General features: G+C 40.3%; 1 protein-coding gene across 1 annotated transcript; it reads left to right on the forward strand.

Annotated features, from left to right (window-relative positions):
• Positions 1 to 184: 184 nt before the first annotated feature.
• ppm1ka (protein phosphatase, Mg2+/Mn2+ dependent 1Ka) lies at positions 185 to 12,650 on the forward strand. The gene is made up of 9 exons (XM_026160402.2): positions 185 to 307; positions 1,761 to 1,938; positions 2,408 to 2,584; positions 3,086 to 3,258; positions 3,386 to 3,486; positions 9,370 to 9,535; positions 10,485 to 10,629; positions 11,639 to 11,773; positions 11,918 to 12,650. Exons 2-9 carry the CDS (start codon positions 1,828 to 1,830, stop codon positions 12,047 to 12,049), a joined length of 1,140 nt encoding a protein of 379 aa, XP_026016187.1. The 5' UTR covers positions 185 to 307; positions 1,761 to 1,827; the 3' UTR covers positions 12,050 to 12,650.
• The last annotated feature ends 9,197 nt before the right edge of the window (positions 12,651 to 21,847 follow it).

Here is a 21,847-nt window from a genome sequence, read left to right on the forward strand (position 1 = left end):
CTAACTTTTAGGACTGGAGCTGTAGTTGTTGTTGTTGTTGTTTTTTAACTATTTGTAAAAACAAGCATACAAAGACCTGCCTAACACACAGTGTTTCAACTGGCTTGGCGCCCAAAATAGTCACAACCTCCACATGTGATTCAACTGTGACGTCAGGACATCTCACGTTTTCATTGGATGGGTGCGGCTCAGTTTAAATACCCTCCAGCCGAGCCCCTGAGCTTTGACAGCAACAGCGCAAGAGCGGCTGAAGGCTCCAGGCAGCTGCTGGGACTCTGGACACCTGCTGCTACAGAGGCGGCACAAGGTGGGAAGATCAATAACAGAAGTACAAGAAACAGGAAGAAGGTGGTTTTGTGCAGCTGCAGTTCAGTTTTTGCTTTACTTTTAAAGTTGCTAGTCCTGCATAGTTATGTCATATTCATTTAAACATGCTATACTCTTTTAGGTTATGTTCTGTGATATGTCAAGACGTGTGATGTATTTGCAAAAATATTTTTAGCATATAGAATAACTTAAAATTATATTTCTGTAATTTTTGTCTATTAAATTTTCCTCATTAAATTTTTTTATATGCTATTTTTTCATCTCATAAATAAAATGCTCGGTTTTGAATAAATTCAGGTCGAAATTCTAATAACTGACCTACAACTGTTACTTTTATGTGTGTCAGTGCATGTGACCTCTGAATTTACTCATCTGTGAAGCAGGCATCGCCGTGTTTTGTCAACAATATGTGTTTATTTGTGCCCACACTGTTTTGAAGTGCAGAGTTAAGGCAGCTTTACTTAAGCACGCCCCAGAGCTGCAGAGTGAAATTTAATCCAAAGATATTGACAGGTTCATACTGACTACTGGCAAGATGTAAATTATGTCAAAGGTAAATAGGGGAAAGGTTGCAACTTCAGTAGTCTACCTGTCTCTCCGATTATTTAAATTATAGCTAATATAGGCTACTTATCTTTAAAAAAGTGTCTCTTTGGAAGGAAACTCCTTTCCAAAGAAGTAACACTCTCTGTACTTTCAGAGCTCATGCCCATGCCATACTTGTAATAGATAGGGGATCATGTGCTAAGAAAACACAGCAGGAGGCGTGAGGCTATTTGTGGACATACTCATATATAGAGAGATGATGAGGGATGGAAAAGTAGAGAGAGAGAATGAGAAACATAATCCTTGTTAATGTCATTTACGTACAATTGAAAGATTAAACTCCAACTGGAGCCAACATCTGACCACTTCTCAGTCTAATAAGGTCTCATCCTAGAAACTACCCCAACAAACTCAAAACTGATTCTCAGAAAGTATAATGTGCATTTATCTGATATGATTATACCTGATTTATGTTCTTCTTGTCACATTGTTGTGAATCACATCCTGCAAACTTATAGGAATATAGGTTTTATTAACATCTGGACAACTGGATGGAAAAACCAGTAATGTTATATTTTTTTTTTAAAAAGTATGCTATACTTTTTTCTTCACAACTTTTCTAATTACAAAAAGTTGTTACCATAAGAAAAATTAAGAAATCAAATCACAAAAAAAAAAATTACAAGAATCCAAATCGTAACTCAACAAAACCACAAGCATGATCGTAACACTGGGTTTGAAGGTTAACATTAACAATTCCACAAGTTTCTAAGAAAGAAAATTGTGCATATACTGTTCACTTAGAAACATGAGGATGGAAGAATGTGAATTTATTTACTGCACCAAGTCTCAGCCTTGTTAACATGATTTTTCTTCTTTCTTTTTAGAAGTCCATCACCTGGCGAGGTCGTTCCTCCTTTGTAAAATCTCCACAGCTGTTAAAGGCAATCAGTCATGTCATCTGCAGTGCTGTTCAATATGCTGCGTTGTGGTCGCTCCACAATCTCCAGACAAACCTTCCTCTCCATACGATCCTCACCAGAAACCTCCACGGCCTCTGGACAGGTGAATCTGAGACTTACATGTGATGTTCTGTTTCAAAATTATAAAATCATGTAATCCTACTTTCAGAAAATTGGAACAGAATTTAATTATTTGTTCAGATTGGGTTTGTTTGTTTTTTGCATGATTACAAATCCAGAGTTTTCTATTTACTATTAACACTTCAATCTCATTTGAAGCACCAGGAATGTGATTTATTTATTTTAGACATAGTGTGACGTGAAAAGACAGATTGCTTAAATATTTTGTCAATAGTGTTAACAAAAAGATCATTTTTTTGTCATTAGACATAAATTTTATGACTATTTTGGAAAATGGATTAGTTGCTGGTGAGTAAAGTAACCATGTAACGTCTTCTTTGAAACAACACAATTCTCACGATCTTATGATAAGAAAAATAAATCCCTGATCAGATTTTACACAAACAAGCTACAACAGTAGTCTAACCTTGTCCTGGATGATCGTCCTGTAGGTGGGCGGGGCATTGTTTGGGATGGTGGGCGTGCGGCAGGGAAGTGGATCAGTCGGATTGGACGGTGACATCAGCGTCCGTCCAGTGACCTGGGACTCATTTGGTATTTGGGACAACAGGATAGAGGAACCAATACTACTGCCCTCCAGTATCAGATATGGAAGACCCATCCCACAGGTAGGAAAGAGCAGTGGATGGATAAAAGAATAATAAATACACTCACCTGCCACTTTATCAGGTACAGCTGCAAATGCAAGTATCTATCAGTCAGTCACATGGCAGGCTAAAGGCTTTAGGCTAAAGTTCAAACTGATGCTAACATGTCAGTATGAACCAAAATCTCTGAGAAATATTTCCAGCACCTTGTTTAATCTAAGCCATGAAGACCTGAAGTACTTCTGCAGGCGAACTTGAGTTTAGTTGGGTACTGGCACCGTGTACCTATTAAAGTAAAGTAAAGAGCATAGGTTGAATAGATATATTCAGAAATGCACAAATAGTTAAGTATTGAAGTATACAATGACTGTTTTCAGTGGCTATTTTAAGGGCATGGTCACAGGTTCAAAAAGATTTTAACCTAACATGTTACATATCCCCCCATGGTTGGGACACATGAATGAAATGGCTAATCAGTCAGTTCAGTTTATCAACCAAAGGTTGTCTTCCTCCACCTCTCAGGTCAGTCTGTCTCGGGTCGGCAGTACGTCTGTTCTCGGTCTTAGGAATCAGAACGAGGACCGTCTCCGCATCGGCCGTATTCATGACAACCTACTGTACTTCGCTGTGTTCGACGGCCATGGTGGCCCGCATGCTGCAGACTACTGCTACACCTTCATGGAGAAATTTATCAGGTTGAGCATACTGCCTTTAAATATGAGAACATAAACAACTGAATACTGGACAAGCTGTGTAGTCATTAATGACTGCACTTCACAAAAACAGACAAACAAAAAACCTAAACTCATTTTTTTGGTGCAGAGATGCTTTGGAACAGGATGATGATCTGGAGAAAGTTTTAAAGAAAGCCTTTTTAGATGCTGACAAGGCTCTACACACACATCTCAGCTACTTCAACAATGGTGAGACACAAGTCATTTCTCTGAAGCCGTAAAGATTAAAGTGCTGGAAGCCAACATGGTAAAAAGTGATTCACGTTTCGAGTTTGTCAGGTCTTATCAGCAGGCACAATGTGACTTGTTGTATTTGTGAAATCTTTAAGATACCTAAAGGAAGTTACACAATATGTTAACACCAACTATGTCTTGTAGTTTCTAAGACATAAAACAAAAAACTAAATAGAGAACTGTGACTTTGCTGATAAAGAGTGAATCAAAGTGATTTAAAAAAGGGTTAGTATTGGACAACTGAATTTTAATTGTGATGCTCTGAAAGTAAATAGTAATAAAGAGTTCATTATGGTTATTCAGTGAGAGTAATGGACTTTTCAATGAAAAGTTGAAGTTAGCATAGTGGATAAATCTGGAGGTGACATGGTGCAGCTGTAAAGTGACTTAGCCAACAAATAAACCTAAACCCATAACTGGTTTAAATTTGGATCCCACCTTCAAGGTCATCTTCTTCTCTGACCAGGAACATGTCCCTCATTTTTATATTTCCTGGCTTCTGTACTGTGAACTTGTGCACCTCCAAGGGTGAAGCCCAAACCACATATAAACAGATTTAGCGACTGATGGTTGGTCACTAGTGGACTTTCCAGGCTCCAGTTGCATAGGTAACCATATCTTTGCCATCTTCTCATATGCAGTGTTGGGAAGGTTACTTTTAAAATGTATTCCATTACAGAATACAGAATACATGCCCCAAAATGTATTCTGTAACGTATTCCGTTACGTTACTCAATGACAGTAACGTATTCTGAATACTTTGGATTACTTAATATATTATCATGCTTTTTACAACAACGTGAATGTACTGTTGCTGTGTGATTTATTACTATTACTGAAGGTCCGCGACTCCGAACTGTAGTAAAGGGACCTCTGACTAATACGGCGGGGTCCCTGTCAGCTCGTAGCCAAAAAATAGCTTTACTTTGTTGTGTGGGTCAACTTTTCTTGTGAGAGACAGAGAGAGGCGTTGAAAGGCTGCTCCAACGGAACTTATTGTTTTCGGAGGAAAACACGAACACGGTGTACAGTCGAGTCTTAATAGCTTACTTACAACTGGGCTCGTCAGGCACTCTTCTTGGCTGCAGTGGTTATTATTATATTTACATGCTTCCAGCTCCCGTTTTTGCTCGATGACAACTCGTACCTTTCCACTCCCCTTTTTCTCCCTCCTCTTGCTCACAGACACATAACGTGTATGGCAGTCCATTCTCCCTGCAACACGGACTACACTGCCCATGATGCTACATTCTTTAGAGCTATGCTTGTAGCATTCTGCCTGTTAGCTTAGCACAACAACAACAACAAGGAAAAGGCGCTCTCTCACCCAGGAAACACACAGTCGCAGAGAGAGAGAGAGAGAGAGCGTCGCCCTGTAACCATGGCAACCGTAACGCTGCCGCCTGGAACAAAAGAGCGTAGCTGTCAAACAAAACCCAAACAGTCCTGACCCGCGACAATATGAAACAGGAAAGTACCGCAGTGTAATCCATTTATTTCAACAAAGTAACTGTATTCTGAATACCACCTTTTTAAACGGTAACTGTAACGTAATACAGTTACTCATATTTTGTATTTTAAATACGTAACGGCGGTACATGTATTCCGTTACTCCCCAACACTGCTCATATGTCATGTGTTTATCAGCAGCATCCATTACTCTCATTGGTAGCTGCTTTAATTGAATAACAATGTCTCAAGTTTTACACATTGTCGCTACAAATCCCTGACATGCTAGTCATGCTAGTCTTTGCCTGTGTGGAAACACTTAGGGAATGATATTCAGAGTAAAACATATGAAAGCTAGAGTGTGCTGGAATGCGTTGACTCACAGTGTACTAAATACACTTTTTGAGCCCCAACACAATGTTCACTCACCACTTACCTTATTTGCCAGTTTTGTCTCCATTTAGTTGTAAGATGCTGTGACACAGTCCACCATTGCAAGTAATCAGTAGCTGAAAACAGTCCAGAGGTGGACAAGAAGATAATCTTGAAGTGTATTTTTAATTTTTAATGTTTTGATCACAACTTTTATCTTAAATGAATAGAAAAGCATTTTAATCTTTATAGTTTTGACACTTGTGTAGATAATAACGCAATGTGTTGGTTTAAAATCACATCAAATTAACATATACAGTGGGGCAAAAAAGTATTTAGTCAGCCACCGATTGTGCAAGTTCCCCCACTTAAAATGATGACAGAGGTCAGTAATTTGCACCAGAGGTACACTTCAACTGTGAGAGACAGAATGTGAAAAAAAAATCCATGAATCCACATGGTAGGATTTGTAAAGAATTTATTCGTAAATTAGGGTGGAAAATAAGTATTTGGTCACCTCAAACATGGAAAATCTCTGGCTCTCACAGACCTGTAACGTCTTCTGTAAGAAGCTTTTCTGTCCCCCACTCGTTACCTGTATGAATGGCACCTGTTTGAACTCATCATCTGTATAAAAGACACCTGTCCACAGCCTCAAACAGTCAGACTCCAAACTCCGCCATGGCCAAGACCAAAGAGCTTTCGAAGGACACCAGGAAAAGTATTGTAGACCTGCACCAGACTGGGAAGAGTGAATCTACAATAGGCAAGCAGCTTGGTGTGAAAAAATCAACTGTGGGAGCAATCATCAGAAAATGGAAGACATACAAGACCACTGATAATCTCCCACGATCTGGGGCTCCACGCAAGATCTCATCCCGTGGGGTCAAAATGATCATGAGAACGGTGAGCAAAGATCCCAGAACCACACGGGGGGACCTGGTGAATGACCTGCAGACAGTGTTGGGGAGTAACGGAATACATGTACCGCCGTTACGTATTTAGAATACAAAATATGAGTAACTGTATTCCGTTACAGTTACCGTTTAAAAAGGTGGTATTCAGAATACAGTTACTTTGTTGAAATAAATGGAATACACTGCGGTACTTTCCTGTTTCATATTATCGCGGGTCAGGACTGTTTGGGTTTGTTTGACAGCTACGCTCTTTTGTTCCAGGCGGCAGCGTTACGGTTGCCATGGTTACAGGGCGACGCTCTACAGTCGCAGAGAGAGATTCGTTGTTATTTCGTTGTTGTTGTTGTTGTGCTAAGCTAACAGGCAGAATGCTACAAGCATAGCTCTAAAGAATGTAGCATCATGTTCAGTGTAGTCCGTGCTGCAGGGAGAATGGACTGCCATACACGTTATGTGTCTGTGAGCGCTAGGAGGGAGAAAAAGGGGAGTGGAAAGGTACGAGCAGTCATCGAGCAAAAACGGGAGCTGGAAGCATGTAAATATAATAATAACCACTGCAGCCAAGAAGAGTGCCTGACGAGCCCGGTTGTAAGTAAGCTATTAAGACTCGACTGTACACTGTGTTCGTGTTTTCCTCCGAAAACAACAAGTTCCGTTGGAGCAGCCTTTCAACGCCTCTCTCTGTCTGTCGCAAGAAAAGTTGACCCACACAACAAAGTAGAGCTATTTTTCTGCTACCAGCCGACAGGGACCCCGCCGTATTATGCTGGGCTTACACTGTGCGATTTTTTTCAGTCGCGCGATTCAGCTCCTGCTCAAACTGTACGATTGACTCGCAGGGGTTAGAAGTTCATAGGTCACGATGCAGGGTCTCACACTATACTGCTGATGCTCTGATGCGACCTGAGTGCTCACACTGTGCGTCCATAAAAATGAAGGTTATAACAGAAATTCTGTCGCTCGCTCTCCCTCTCTGTCTTTCACTCACACAGACACACCACCACCATCAACTTTGCTAAATTGCTAATGAAAAACATTGGTCAGGCAGCTGTGATTGAGCAGCAGTGTCGATCCAACTATTTTCACGGTTGTTGTGGTCGTGATAATTTTGTGAGGCCACATCGAAAGGGCTCGGATGGTTCTACAGGTTGTGCCTCCATCGCTTGTGTCCAGATCACACGCTGCACTGCCGTGCTGCTCCGTCTTTTTCGCTGACATTTGTGTTTGCGCGTGCGCAGTGTGGCAAACTGCGGTGACACCCTCACGACCAAGCGATTGATGATCGGGAGCTGGTCGTGAGGTGTCAATCGCTTCTCGTTACCCCACGTATACTACACGATGCACGACGCACGATGAAGGCCAAAATCGGGCCGATCGCCAAAACGATCGCACGACTCAAAAATCGGCTCAAAATGGGCCAAAAATCGCACAGTGTGAGCCCAGCATTAGTCAGAGGTCCCTTTACTACAGTTCGGAGTCGCGGACCTTCAGTAATAGTAATAAATCACACAGCAATAGTACATTCACGTTGTTGTAAAAAGCATGATAATATTGTAGCGGGTCAGGGCTGTTCGGGGTTCTGCTTGTACAGTTATGTTTTGTGTATGTTGCCATGGTGACGGGTGACGCCCTCTCGCTGCGACGGTGTGTCCTTCCGGGGCCAGAGGGCGCCCTATGTGTGTTGTGGTTGCCGCGCTGAGCAGTTAGCTAGTGGCAGTGTGTTCTTCTGCAAATGTAATAAACGGCTGTGCTCCCTGGCTAGCTCACGGGAAGCAAGACCAAACGATACCTCCGTCTCCTCCTTGTCTGAACTCGCCACAATATATTAAGTAATCCAAAGTATTCAGAATACGTTACTGTCATTGAGTAACATAACAGAATAGGTTACAGAATACATTTTGGGGCATGTATTCTGTATTCTGTAATGGAATACATTTTAAAAGTAACCTTCCCAACACTGCCTGCAGAGAGCTGGGACCAAAGTAACAAAGGTCACCATCAGTAACACACTACAACGGCAGGGAATCAAATCCCGCAGTGCCAGACGTGTTCCGCTGCTGAAGCCAGTGCATGTCCAGGCCCGTCTGAAGTTTGCCAGAGAGCACATGGATGATACAGCAGAGGATTGGGAGAATGTCATGTGGTCAGATGAAACCAAAGTAGAACTTTTTGGTATAAACTCAACTCGTCGTGTTTGGAGGACGAAGAATACTGAGTTGCATCCCAAGAACACCATACCTACTGTGAAGCATGGGGGTGGAAACATCATGCTATGGGGCTGTTTTTCTGCCAAGGGGACAGGACGACTGATCCGTGTTAAGGACAGAATGAATGGGGCCATGTATCGTGAGATTTTGAGCCAAAACCTCCTTCCATCAGTGAGAACTTTGAAGATGAAACGAGGCTGGGTCTTCCAACATGACAATGATCCAAAACACACCGCCTGGGCAACAAAGGAGTGGCTCCGTAAGAAGCATTTGAAAGTCCTGGAGTGGCCTAGCCAGTCTCCAGACCTCAACCCCATAGAAAATCTGTGGCGGGAGTTGAAAGTCCGTGTTGCTCGGCGACAGCCCCAAAACATCACTGCTCTCGAGAAGATCTGCATGGAGGAATGGGCCAAAATACCAGCTACTGTGTGTGCAAACCTGGTAAAGACCTATAGTAAACGTTTGACCTCTGTTATTGCCAACAAAGGTTATGTTACAAAGTATTGAGTTGTATTTTTGTTATTGACCAAATAATTATTTTCCACCATGATTTACGAATAAATTCTTTACAAATCCTACCATGTGAATTCATGGATTTTTTTTTTCACTTTCTGTCTCTCACAGTTGAAGTGTACCTCTGGTGCAAATTACTGACCTCTGTCATCATTTTAGGTGGGGGAACTTGCACAATCGGTGGCTGACTAAATACTTTTTTGCCCCACTGTACAGGGAATAAAGTTTGGAGTTATTGAAGGGCTATTGTACTGTCTATATATGTCTAAATAACCAATACAAAAAGTGCTTAAAGAAAAACTCAAGCTTAGAACTTTCTGTAAAGCATTTTGGACTTTATAATATAACAATCAAAAATTTCTGCATCTCGTCCTCTCCAGCCTCTTTCCTGACAGCTGGCACCACTGCAACGGTTGCTTTACTACGTGACGGCGTAGAGCTGGTGGTCGGTAGTGTTGGTGACAGTCGGGCAATGTTGTGCAGGAATGGAAAAGCCAACAAGCTCACCACAGACCACACACCTGACTGCGAGGACGAGAGACACCGGTACATGGTCCCCACTACCACAATAAATGTTAGCCCCTCTGGTTAATGAAACTTTCTCTACATCCACCAGTACAGTACTGCTATTACAATTACTATGGGCACTATTAGCGGCAATCAAATGACTGTGTTCTTGCTACCTTAAAATTATAGTATGAATCAACACAAAAAAGAAATTAATAATTAAAGTAATATTGACCTGTTGAATATTATAATTAGATTTTAATAAGATGCAGGAATATTTGAAGGGGATTCAGTCAAAACCACTTATAGTCCAAAGAGATTTGTACAGATAAAAGAGTTCAGAAGGGTTCAGGTTTCCCAAAAGCAGCTGGTCAAATCATTGTGTATAAATACACCCTGCAGCATGTTGGAGAGCCTACAGCTGGCACAGAGTTGGGGCTCCAGGACATCCCTGCAGAAATTAGATCTGGTTCATCCAGTACTCGAAATGAGATGTGCAGGAACGGACGTTTGGATTTACCTTTAGCTATAAGCTGCTAGAATTATGTAACAGCAGACCAAGTCTTGTTTCACTTGAACTTAATCCAAAGCTAGTTAACGCTTTGGTGTCTGGTTTCTCATTCTGCAGAATGCAAAAACATAAACTTATTAAAGACCTTAATTGTTCCAACTGTTACTACTTTGGAGCCACTTGGGTCAGTTCTTCATGGTTCCCAATTGACATATAACTTAAATAAAGCAGGCTGAACCACAAAAATAGCTATCACTGTAAATGTTTACTATACACCTTGTGGCTAGTAGCTGTAAATAATATGTAAAAATAAAAATCTTGTGCAACTCAGTGTTTAACTAACTGTGAAACTAGTAATTACTAAAAACGTAGGAAAGAGCAACAGCCTTACAAAGTTGCACACAGCTGATCCTGGTCTTTGAGCGCCCAGACTTTCAGAATAGAGACGGTAATCCTGGGTGTGCATTTTTTGTTCAGGATCCAGAGGTTTGGAGGTTACGTGACATGGAACAGCGTGGGTCAGGCTAATGTTAACGGGAGGCTGGCCATGACACGAAGCATTGGAGACTTCCACCTGAAAGCTAGCGGTGTCATCGCAGAGCCAGATACCCAACGACACACCGTAAGTTTTCCTACTGTTTCCTCAGTCCTCTGACTTTCAAGTGAGTTTAATATTTATTTAAAATTATATACTTTTACTTGCACTGGAGGAGTTATACCACACAATTAAAAAAGAAAAACATGGATGTGGCTTCAAGGTCTAAAAAGTGAGGTTAACACGGAAGTGTCTTTTTACCCAAATCCTTCCCAATGACTATGGCTGGGCCACATCGTATAGTTCACGGTAATATCGGTATAATGTTAGCCAATGATAAGAAAATAAAATATCGCGATAAAATATAGGTAAAACATGCATGCGCAGTGCCTTCATTTTCATATGCACATGACGGAAAAGCATGGCGGCAACAGAGAATGAGAAGGGCGAAAGCGGATTGTTGAATGAAACGGACGAACCAGAATTGCTGCAGCTTCAGTGGTGTGGAACTGGTTTGGCTTTCGTCCATCAGATACACACCAAATATAACCTCCTTTTAAGTTTGTGGATATTATTAAGTTTTGTGGTTATATTGAGGATATGTCAGCCCAAAATGCCTTTTGGTTAAACTGTCAGCAAGGAATTTGCATTTGCACTGTTAAATTTTTATATAACTTTAATGCACATAAAAAAAACAGCTGCTTGTTTAAGTGAAAATACATTGATGGGGTTTTTTTTTTTGCACTAATATAGTTGTGGAGTTGTAAAGTATTTTGTCTCGCGTCAACCATATCGTCAGTTATAGCGCTATCCCAAATTTTCAATAATATATCATGATAAATATTGTTGGCCATATTGCCCTGCCCTACCAATGGCTACACAACTTCAGGTCATAAAGTCTGTGGGAAAACAGCCCTGAGTCTATGGTGACCTTGGCTTTAGAGTCACAGCCATGTCCATGTCAAGTTTACACTTCATAACGGGACTGGTGATGTCACATCCATATTTTACACGGTATTTCACATGGTTTATACACAAGTGTAACGGTACTTTCTACGGCTGAAATGTCAGAAAGCTCACCTGTCTTTTCCTGCAGGTCCAACATGCCAACGACTCGTTCCTGGCTTTGACCACAGACGGTATCAACTTCCTCCTTAGTGATCAGGAGATCTGTGACAGCATCAACCAATGCCAAGACCCCACTGAGGCTGCTGATGTCATCGCTCAGCAGGTTTTTCATTATTATTTCATCCACTTTTTATAAATTAGACAAAGAAAATGAGTAAAAATGTGTTTCATTGAATTGATATGGCTTTTCAGATTCAAATAGTCACCAAGTCTGCCGACATAAATAATGTGATTCATATTTTTCTAGGCGTTGCAGTACGGCTCAGAGGACAATGCTACAATCATCATCATCCCATTCGGAGCCTGGGGGAGACATCAGAGCTCCACCACAGTGTACAGCATGAGCAGGAACTTCATTTCAAGTGGGAGATGGGCATAGACGGCACAAAGACACAATAACTTCACAAAGCTCTGGAATTAAGTTGAAGATGACTTTAAGGATACAAAAATCTTTTTTTATACTAAAAATGATCCATAACCCCTATCAAATTTATTTGAAAACATTATGTTAGCATCAACTTTCCTTTGTTAGCGCTAACAAAAGAAAGTCCGTATTTATACAGTGTATAATGATAGATATATATATATCTTGTACATACAGAGATTTGCTGTAGTGTTTGTATGTACATCATGTTTGTAAAAAGTTTGATTTGTGTTTGGAAAAGACGTTTTAAAATATAAGTGAGAAATCCAATACAAAATATCTCTAGCTGGGTCACATATCTCACTTCAGTGTTGATGAGACAAATCCTCACTCAGCTCCACATTCTCACCTCTGACCTTTGACCCACTGACACAGGGAAGAAGAAAGTTTGATATTTTAAACTGAAACATCATTTTGTTTCTGTTTTATTATCAGTGTCACTTTCTTACACAGACTTGTGTCAGTTTCGTTCACAGGTTAGTGCTCATAATTGAATTTGACTGTTGGCTAAATTGTTTATTACAATGAATTGGAAAATAAAGATATTTGAAAACAACTTCATGTTTTGTATTTATTTTACTTTGTTGTTTTTATACTTTCCCCCCTGAAGTTTTATTTGCATTTTCTTTCCTTTTTAAATACATTTTTGTTTTATTATGAAAATGGGGGTTATTCAAAGTGTGTTATGAGACATCTATTAATGACTGAGGTCTGACTCGGGGGGGTTGAGTTTACAAGCTAAAGCAGTAAATCTCCTTGGTCTATGGGTCCTGCTTTGCCTTCCACACAGCTGGACTTCACAAAAAAACTGTCAAATGTCATATTTCATGGTTGCCTGCTGTTGTATGTATATTATTACAAAAAACAACGGAAGAAAAATTCCAAATTCAACTGAATGCATGCAAACAAACAGAAACCATAATATACACAATGAATTGAAATGCTTTTTTTTGTTGTACATTTTGTTTTCAGTGTCATGTAAGTAAGTAAGTAAAGTTTATTTGTTAAGCGCTACCATAGACAGGTAGTCACAAAGCGCTGCACACAGAGATTAAAATAAACAGTACAATAAATAGCAAAATGCACAGTATACACAATATAGAGTTCAAATGTAAATTAAAAATATAAAATGTAAAAAGCATTGGTCAACAGAAAGCTTGTTTAAACAGTAACGTTTTTAACTGTTTTTTAAAGGATTCCACAGAGTCAACCAAAGTAGTTGTAGAGGCAGACTGTTCCACAGCCTTGGTGCCACAGACTGAAAGGCTCTGTCCCCTTTCGTCTTCAGACGTGTTCTGGGAGCAACTAACAAACTCTGAGTCTGTGAGCGGAGACGGCGAGCATTCTCTAAATCTAAAATCTATTGGGAGCCAATGTAAAGAACATAAAATAGGAGTGATGTGAGCTCGCTTGCTAGAGCGAGTTATTAGTCTGGCTGCTGCGTTTTTTATAGCTTGGAGGCGAGAAAGAGATGATTTATCCAAGCTGGTAAACAGGGAATTACAATAATCTAAACGCGATGACACAAATGCATGTAGGATCAGTGCAGCTAATAACTGAAACTTAGCTGCTCTCTTGCCACAGTTTTTTAGGATAGTTTTTTTTCCAAAACATTTTTACAACTTTCCTGATTCTGCACATATTTTATTTTCTCAAGCAAACATAATCTATAACTACATATGTATAAGTAAACAATTCTGCGATTTTAAATTCTACTTTACAAGTAATTGAGATTTACAAGAAATACTTTAAAAAATAAGGAAAATAGTAGCTAAAAATAATTAAATAATTAAGAGGGCAAAGGTTTGGTCTGTTAGTGACATATATGATCTGATGGTGTGCTGGTTAATCTTGTTTGCATTTGTTTCTGTTAACACAAGCCTGAATACACACAGCTGGCCTTTCTGACTATATTCATGTAGCATTGTGATTTCCCAACACACAATGCTGTCATGGAAAGTTTCTCCGGGGTGGATTTTCCTCTCAGAATAGCAGCAGGAATCTCCTGCCACCTTGTGGGTAATGAGGTGTTCCGGTGCCAGTGTGTAAATATAGAAACCATTGAGATTCCTTAAATTTCTTCACATGGCCTCAACTTGACACTGACATTGCAACGGCACACTCACACACAGAGAGAGTATCTTAATGTATAATGTGTGTCAGTGACACTAAATACCCACAAAAAACAGTGACACACACACACACACAAGAACTTGACCCAGAAAGCCTTGTGATGGACGGCGTGTTTGCTGACCTTCAGAAAATGTTGTAATGTTAGCACCTCTGTGAGGGAGTGCATGTGTGTGTTTATACTCATGTGAGAGGGCCAGTTAGAGATTTAGAAACCTGGCAGACCTTTAAAGTTTAAAGGTTGGTTTGAACTTTGATTTGACACTCGTGTTAGAATCAGAGACTTACAAATGTGGAGTTCAGAACCAACAGATAACAAATTGTAATGCACAATTATGTATATTTATGGCAGGAAATATCTATATATTCGCAGCAAGAGCCACCTGGCACTTTGCTGTCTTCTGTCATGTGATTGGAAAAGGACGACTGAAAAGGAAGTAGGTGCATGTTTCCTTTGTGGGAAATTCTGGAGACCATTAGCACACTCTGGTCTGAGTGGGTATGATTTGGGGTAAGACATTTGTTTGGTTTTTAGCATTGTAGGTGGTCATTATTAGTGTGTGTTTTGGATTTTTTTTTTTTTTTGCTGTGGCCACAAGTTTTTATGGTCAAGTCCATCAAGACCTAGATGTACTCTGTAAACCAGTGTGACACAGCACTAATTCTAAACAGTGCTGAGACCCGACTTGTTTGCAGCACTTGGTAAATGGCCTGCAAATGGCCTGCATTTGTATAGCGCTTTTCTAGTCCCTAAGGACCCCAAAGCGCTTTACACTACATTCAGTCATTCACACACACATTCACACACTGGCGATAGCAGGCTACATTGTAGCCACAGCTGCCCTGGGGCGCACTGACAGAGGCGAGACTGCCGGACACTGGCGCCACCGGGCCCTCTGACCACCACCAGTAGGCAAACATGGGGTTAACAGGTGAATTGATTGCAGTGTTTCTCAAATAGGCTGTGGCAATTTGCAATGCAGTAACATTTGTTTTCACTTTTTGGTTTGATAGGTTGCAAGTTACAGCTTAGATATTTGTAGATTTTATGACTGAAGCTGTCTGGGAATTAATGGGGAATTTTACGTGATTTATGAAATAAATAAATATTACTTATTGATTTATTTTGGGTATTTCATCTTGGTGGTCTCTACTACATATTATTTACAATTTGTGGGACTCTCAATCCTAAAGCTCACCTAACCCTCCACCCTGTTACTTCCCCTACAATGTTAAAATTGAGGTGTGTAGTAACGTGTTGCGTCCAGTAGGGGAAGCTGCTGTAGTGCAACGCAGAGGAAAAACACACACAGAAGAACTAAGCAGCTTAGAAAGAAAAGTGTCTGGACTTTAAGTTTCTTGAAGATGTTTCACCTCTCATCTGAGAAGCTTCTTCAGCTCTAAGACCAACTGGTCTTCAAGAAACTGAGAAGTCCACTCAGTTTTCTTTCCAAGCTCCTTGGATTACCATGACCTAGGTGACTGAGAACCTACACAGACAGGCACACAAGAGTTCAAATTTCCTTTAAAAGTTAGACTTTTAAAGAGAATTTACTCCAACATAATGCAGTTGTTACTATTAGTGTCACAGGAAATCAGAATATGTGATCAGAAATAAGTCCAGTGTGGAAAACACTGGGTATCAGTATTAGGCTCAAGTGCAGCCCTGCTCTCTTATACAGATGCTGTAATGATTATTTAGGTAAAACAGGTAAAACAAGTCTCTGTACTTTTTAGACTATTTAGAGTCAAATTCTATCCATTATCATAATACACGTATTCATGTATACATTAATGTTGCAACTAGTTTGTTTAGTAATAGAGATGGCACGATACCACTTTTTTATGTCCGATACCGATACCGATATCATAAATTTGGATATCTGCCGATACCGATATGAATCCGATATAGTGTTTTTTAATCAACAAAACTGTTTTTTAAATATCTTGCTGCATTTTGTATAAGTTCATACTCAAGTTTAAAACAACAACTACACTAAAGCTATTCTGTTATACCTGTATGCAAAAAAAAATATTTCATAGTTCAGCAATACTGATCAATCTAATAAACTTAAACCTACACCATCCTCCCTATTCTGGTATTTTAAAGAGTACTTAGCATAAATATTAAGCAACCTAACTAATAGGGTTCCAACTCCCAGCAACAACAAAAATAAATAAATAAAAAATAGGGAACCACCCCTCACGCTCCACCTCATGATGCTTAATCGACGTAATCAACCTTAATTTGATGCAGTGTGAAAAAAAATGCACAGAAATCAATTATTTTTCAAGAAATATTAAATAGATTCAACATCTTTCTTCAACAAAATTGCAGACTTCACAGATGGTGCCTTCCCAAAGGAAAAAGTACTATAGCTTACAAGGGTATATATATTAGACTTAATAGTTACTATATACAGTAATTGACTTCTATTCATTTTACATCAAATTAAAACTTTGGGTGTCAGATAATTATTTATTAAAAGCTAGACATTTTAAATGAGAATAAGAAAGAAAAGTATGTCTTTGTGCCCCCTTTTCCCTGTTAATGCCCTATCGCCCCCCCTGGCTAAACTTTGCTAGATCCGCCCCTGCACAGTTACCAGCGTCAGCTACGTAGAAAAAGATCCTGGTGTAGAAAGTAATTACATTTTTTTATTTTTCTCCGATATCCGATCCAGTAATTTAGGTCAGTATCGGACCGATACCGATACGTAATATCGGATCGGTCCATCTCTATTTAGTAATAGCCATAGTACCACTCAACAGTAAAATAAGTAAGAATTTAAACTTTGATGTTAAAAAAAAAAAAGCTTCAGAGTTTTCGCCTTTTCTCCCTCCATGTAATGTTGCTGTGTGGGCATATGTACACCTAAGCTCTATTTGTCAGTAACTTTCTGTTTAATTGTAGGTGTCTTTCATCCAATCTCACTTCTGCTCTGTAATTATCCTTATTGGTTTCACCTGGATCTTATTACACTCCTATTATACCAGTTCCTAAAAGACCGGACACCTCTGCCCTGAATGACTTCAGACCAGTGGCACTGAAACCAGTCGCTATGAAGTGTCCAGAAAAAATGGTTTTCACACACATCAATCACATGGTCCTGGACACCACAAACCCCCTCCAGTTTGCATACCGTCCCAATCGATCAGTGGATGATGCAACAGCAATAGCCCTGCACCACACTCTGCAACACCAGGAAAGCAGCAGAACATATGTCAGGACGCTTTTTACAGCTCTGCTTTCAACACCATCCGCCCGGGTAAGCTGATCGAGAAGCTGACAGACCTTAGCATCCTGACTCCCACTTGAAACTGGATACTGGACTTTTTGACAGACAGACCACAGGTGGTGAGAATGGGAGGATGTGTGTCTGCTGAGCTCACCGTCAGCACTCGATCTCCACAGGGCTGCTGCCTCTCACAGGACTCTAGTAGACAATGTTCTTGTCTATGGTGTGGAAAATATGTCTGTGAAGGTTCTTAGTCATCCAGGTCTTTGTAGTCAAAGGAGCTTGCAAAGAAAAGCGTCTGGACTTCTTTAAGTTGCTAGAAGACGTTTCACCTCTCATCCGAGAAGCTTCTTCAGTTCCTGAAGTTCCAGACGCTTTTCTTTGCAAGCTCCTTTGACTATAGTGAGGAAAACGACCTCATCCTCAACACAGACAAAACCAAGGAATTAATACTGGACTTCAGGAAGAAACCCCTCTCCCTGCAGCCTCTCATCGTCAAAGTGACAGAGGTGGAGAGGGCCAACAGGCACACATTCCTGGGACTGCAGGTTAAATCACACCTGAGCTGGACTCTCAACACCACAGCAACAGTGAAAAAAGCCCAGCAAAGGCTTTATATCAAGAAGGCGGCATGAACCACTGCCCTCTCACCCAGGCCTGACAGGATTGATAGAGAGCATCCTCACTGCAGGCATCACTATCTGATATGGGAACACCACACAGACAGAGAGAAAAACTCTGCAAAGAGTCATAAAGTCTGCAGAGAGGATCACAGGAACAAAACTTCCTTCCATGGACTTTTTGTACACACAACGCTGCCCAAAAAGAGCAGAGAGAATTATTAGGGACTCACACCTTCCAGCTCACTCTCTGCTCAGACACAAAAACTGTACATACAGTCTGAGACACACCAGAGCGGACAGCATCATCACACACACAACAAGGTTTTTCAACAGCTTCTTCCCTACAACTGTCAGACTGATGGCAAAACAAAAAACACTGAACACTTTAAATAACAGCACTACCTCACCTTACTTTAATACTAGGAAGTGTATTACAACCCTCTCTGTACAGTGTTTTTATATATAGTAAATACTATGATTGGGGCAGCACGGCAGTTAGCACTGTTGCTTCACAGCAAACACGTCCAGAGTTCAATTCCACCATCAGGTCGGGGTCTTTCTCTGTGGAGTGTGTATGTTCTCCCTGGGTACTCTGGCTTCCTCCCACAGTGCAATGACATGCAGTTGGTGGGGATAGGTTAATTGATTGATCTAAATTGCCCATAGGTGTGAATTCAGGAGTGAATGTGAGCACGAATGGTTGTCTGTCTCGGTGTGTTAGCCCTGCAACAGACTGGCAACCTGTCCAGCGTGTACCCCGCCTCTCGCCCTATCACAGCTGGGATAGGCTCCAGTGCCCCCTGCTGGATGGATAAATACTATGATTGCTCCATTCTTTACTTTATTTCCATTTTAATTTTTTATTTGTTTTGTCTTTATCTTGTAAAAAGTGTGACTTGACCTAGAGAGCTCTGCACAAGACTTCCAGTGTGCATGGACTGTTGGTCCTGTGCGCAAATAGCAAATGAAAATCTTGAATCTTGAATGTCGAATTCACCTGATTCACCTGTGCTATTGTGTCCTGTCTTTCACTCAGTATCTGTGCTTTTGCTTTTCTGTAGTTTTCAAGTAACATCAGAGCTGGGACACACCGACCTGGAGGCCAAAACTATATGTTCTCCCTTGCCCTCTGCCCATCCTTTGAATATCTTGGATTGTAACGTCGCCAAAATGTCAGATAGCTACTGTGCTTTATCAGATACACTAATCCACAGGTGTCCAACTCTAGGCCTTGAGGGACGGTGGTCCTGCAGGTTTTACATGTGTCCTTGATCCAACACGGCTGATTTAAATGGCCAAATTACCTCCTCAACATGTCTTGAAGTTCTCCAGAGGCCTGGTAATGAACCAGTCATTTTATTCAGGTGTGTTGACCCAGGGTGAGATCTAAAACCTGCAGCACACCAGCCCTCGAGGCCTGGAGTTCGACAGCCCTGCTTAATCAATGTTTGGTAGCACCGGGAGTGACCTTGAACTAAAAACGTGCCTTTTATTTATAGGCATATCAAACACTAACAAAAGCACAGGAAGATGGTGACTAAACTGACACAACCTAAACGCAGAGTGAAACCTGGTGAAAGAAGAAGAAGGGCTTAAAAGCTGGCTCCCAGCTGTGATTACTCCCACATCTGGGAGTGTTCACATCTGGGAGTAATCACACACACAACGAGACCGGGAGACCGAGAGACCGAGATGTGAAATACGGGGAGACATAGAAACAAAACCTAAATCCTTGAAACTACAAAAAATAACTAAGAAACAAGAAATACAAATACTATAACATGAATAACACTAAATAAAAGAATATAAATTAATCAACAAACACAAACACTGTGTTTCAGACCCACTACTGTGACATGTGCATTTCTGGCTGCCAGAACGGCAGCGTATTTTAGCACACCTTTCTCAACCCTGCCTTACATGCCAACTCGAACAAATCCCTGCTTCTCTCAAGCTGTTAGTGGTGGGTAATTTAAAATGTAGGAAAGATTTACCTGACATCAGAAAAATAGGCAATCAACTTCATCATACCACATAAATATAACTAATACTACTGGAACTTTTCTTATGTTATGTTGTATAAGTCCGAGTCAGCAAAACGTAAGATTTACATGTGATCATTTATTTAACCTGTGTAGCATTTACCTTTGTTAATGATAAACGATTTCTTGATCTTCACCTCTCACACAGTGGTTTTAATGGCCGGGATCAAATGGATCATAAATGCATAAAATTCTGGTTTCTGTTTATATCCTTGTTGGGAAAGTGTTTAGATACCAAGACATTGATGTTTTCCTTTGGACTTCTATACAGGTTTTGTGGACAAGTGATCACTAGCCGCGTGCCAGACATTTCAGACACGTGACAATCATGGCACAAGTGCAGGATCAAGTGAAAAAATCCTTAGTTGCACAGACCCAGAGACCAGTCCATGACAATCAGCCATTTGGTGAACATCGGTCAAGAGGGAAAAATGTGTAATCCCCAACAGATTACAGATAGTAGACTTTGTCTACTATGTCAAGCAAAATATGGAAGCCAGTATAATTTAACTTTCATCTACTTGTATAGAGTCGGCATGATCCCTGACAGTTTTACCAGGTACTAAAAGAAAGTACCGGAATGGAAAGTGGCTTATGTTTGTGGTATTCTCCAACTGTCTTTTTTTTTTTAAATTAACATTTCTGAAAAGGGTGAAACTTATTTTTCATAAATGGAGGGCCATTTATATGGATACACCGTAATAACATGGGAATGGTTGGTGATATTAAAGTCCTGTTTGTGGCACATTAGTATATGTGAGGGGGCAAACTCCCCAAGATGGGTGGTGACCATGGTGGCCATTTAGAAGTCGGCCATCTTGGATACAACTTTTGTTTTTTCAATAGGAAGAGGGCCATGTGACACATCAAACTTATTGGTAACGTCACAAGAAAAACAATGGTGTGCTTGGTTTCAACGTAACTTTATTCTTTGTTATGTTATTACGGTGTATCCATATAAATGGCCCACCCTGTACATCTTATTCCCCCTGAGGTTTTGGTAGGTTTTCTCCCGCTTCCTGTTTTTTCTGTCACCCTAAAGTGCTCACAGCTGTGGTGACATAACGGTGATTTCCAAATTCTAAACTCGTCGATGCTGAATCACTTTAAATGACATTAAAGTGACTCAGCAATAGACATTCAATAGGCATTTTATTTATTTCTATGTATATATTTTTTTTTTTACATAGCATGGCATTTGGAATTTTGCTTGGTTTGCTGCTTTTTAAGGTGTATTTTTTATTTCTTTACTTTATATAATTTTCACCCTATTGACCTACTTTGTTATGTCATTCTCTAGATCATTGAGACACTTTAGGCTATGATTTAATTTTTTTTATAGCTTCTGTTTGATATTTCGGCTGCTGTAACACAAATGTATTACATTTGGGTTAAATAAAGTTATTTTATATTATTTAAATTGTCTTTTTTTCAGAAAATCTCTTCAAGTCACAAGTTTTATAATGAAAGTGCAGGTAAATGACCTTTGAAACAAACACACACCCGCCCCTCAGGGTCACCAATAAAGTTCAAAGCCCTGCCCTTGTCAAGTGAAAAATGATGTAAACAAAAATCTCAAGTGCAAATTTTAACAGCAGTGCTGCTTACCCAGGAACTCATATGTCACAATAAAGCAATAACAGGACCTCACCATTGTAGGACACAGAGAGAGAGACAGTAGTGCCCTCCTCCCTACTTCTCTTATCACGCCTTTCAGAC

This window comes from Astatotilapia calliptera, chromosome 3 (assembly GCF_964374335.1).
Source record: "Astatotilapia calliptera chromosome 3, fAstCal68.1, whole genome shotgun sequence".
Taxonomy (NCBI): Eukaryota; Metazoa; Chordata; class Actinopteri; order Cichliformes; family Cichlidae; genus Astatotilapia; species Astatotilapia calliptera.

Bases quoted from the DNA above. Each gene is read 5' to 3' on its own strand.
- ppm1ka (XM_026160402.2), top strand. From the start codon at position 1,828: ATGTCATCTGCAGTGCTGTTCAATATGCTGCGTTGTGGTCGCTCCACA. The intron at 9,536-10,484 runs GTACATGGTCCC...TTTTTTGTTCAG, and splicing joins TGCGAGGACGAGAGACACCG to GATCCAGAGGTTTGGAGGTT. The intron at 10,630-11,638 runs GTAAGTTTTCCT...CTTTTCCTGCAG, and splicing joins CAGATACCCAACGACACACC to GTCCAACATGCCAACGACTC.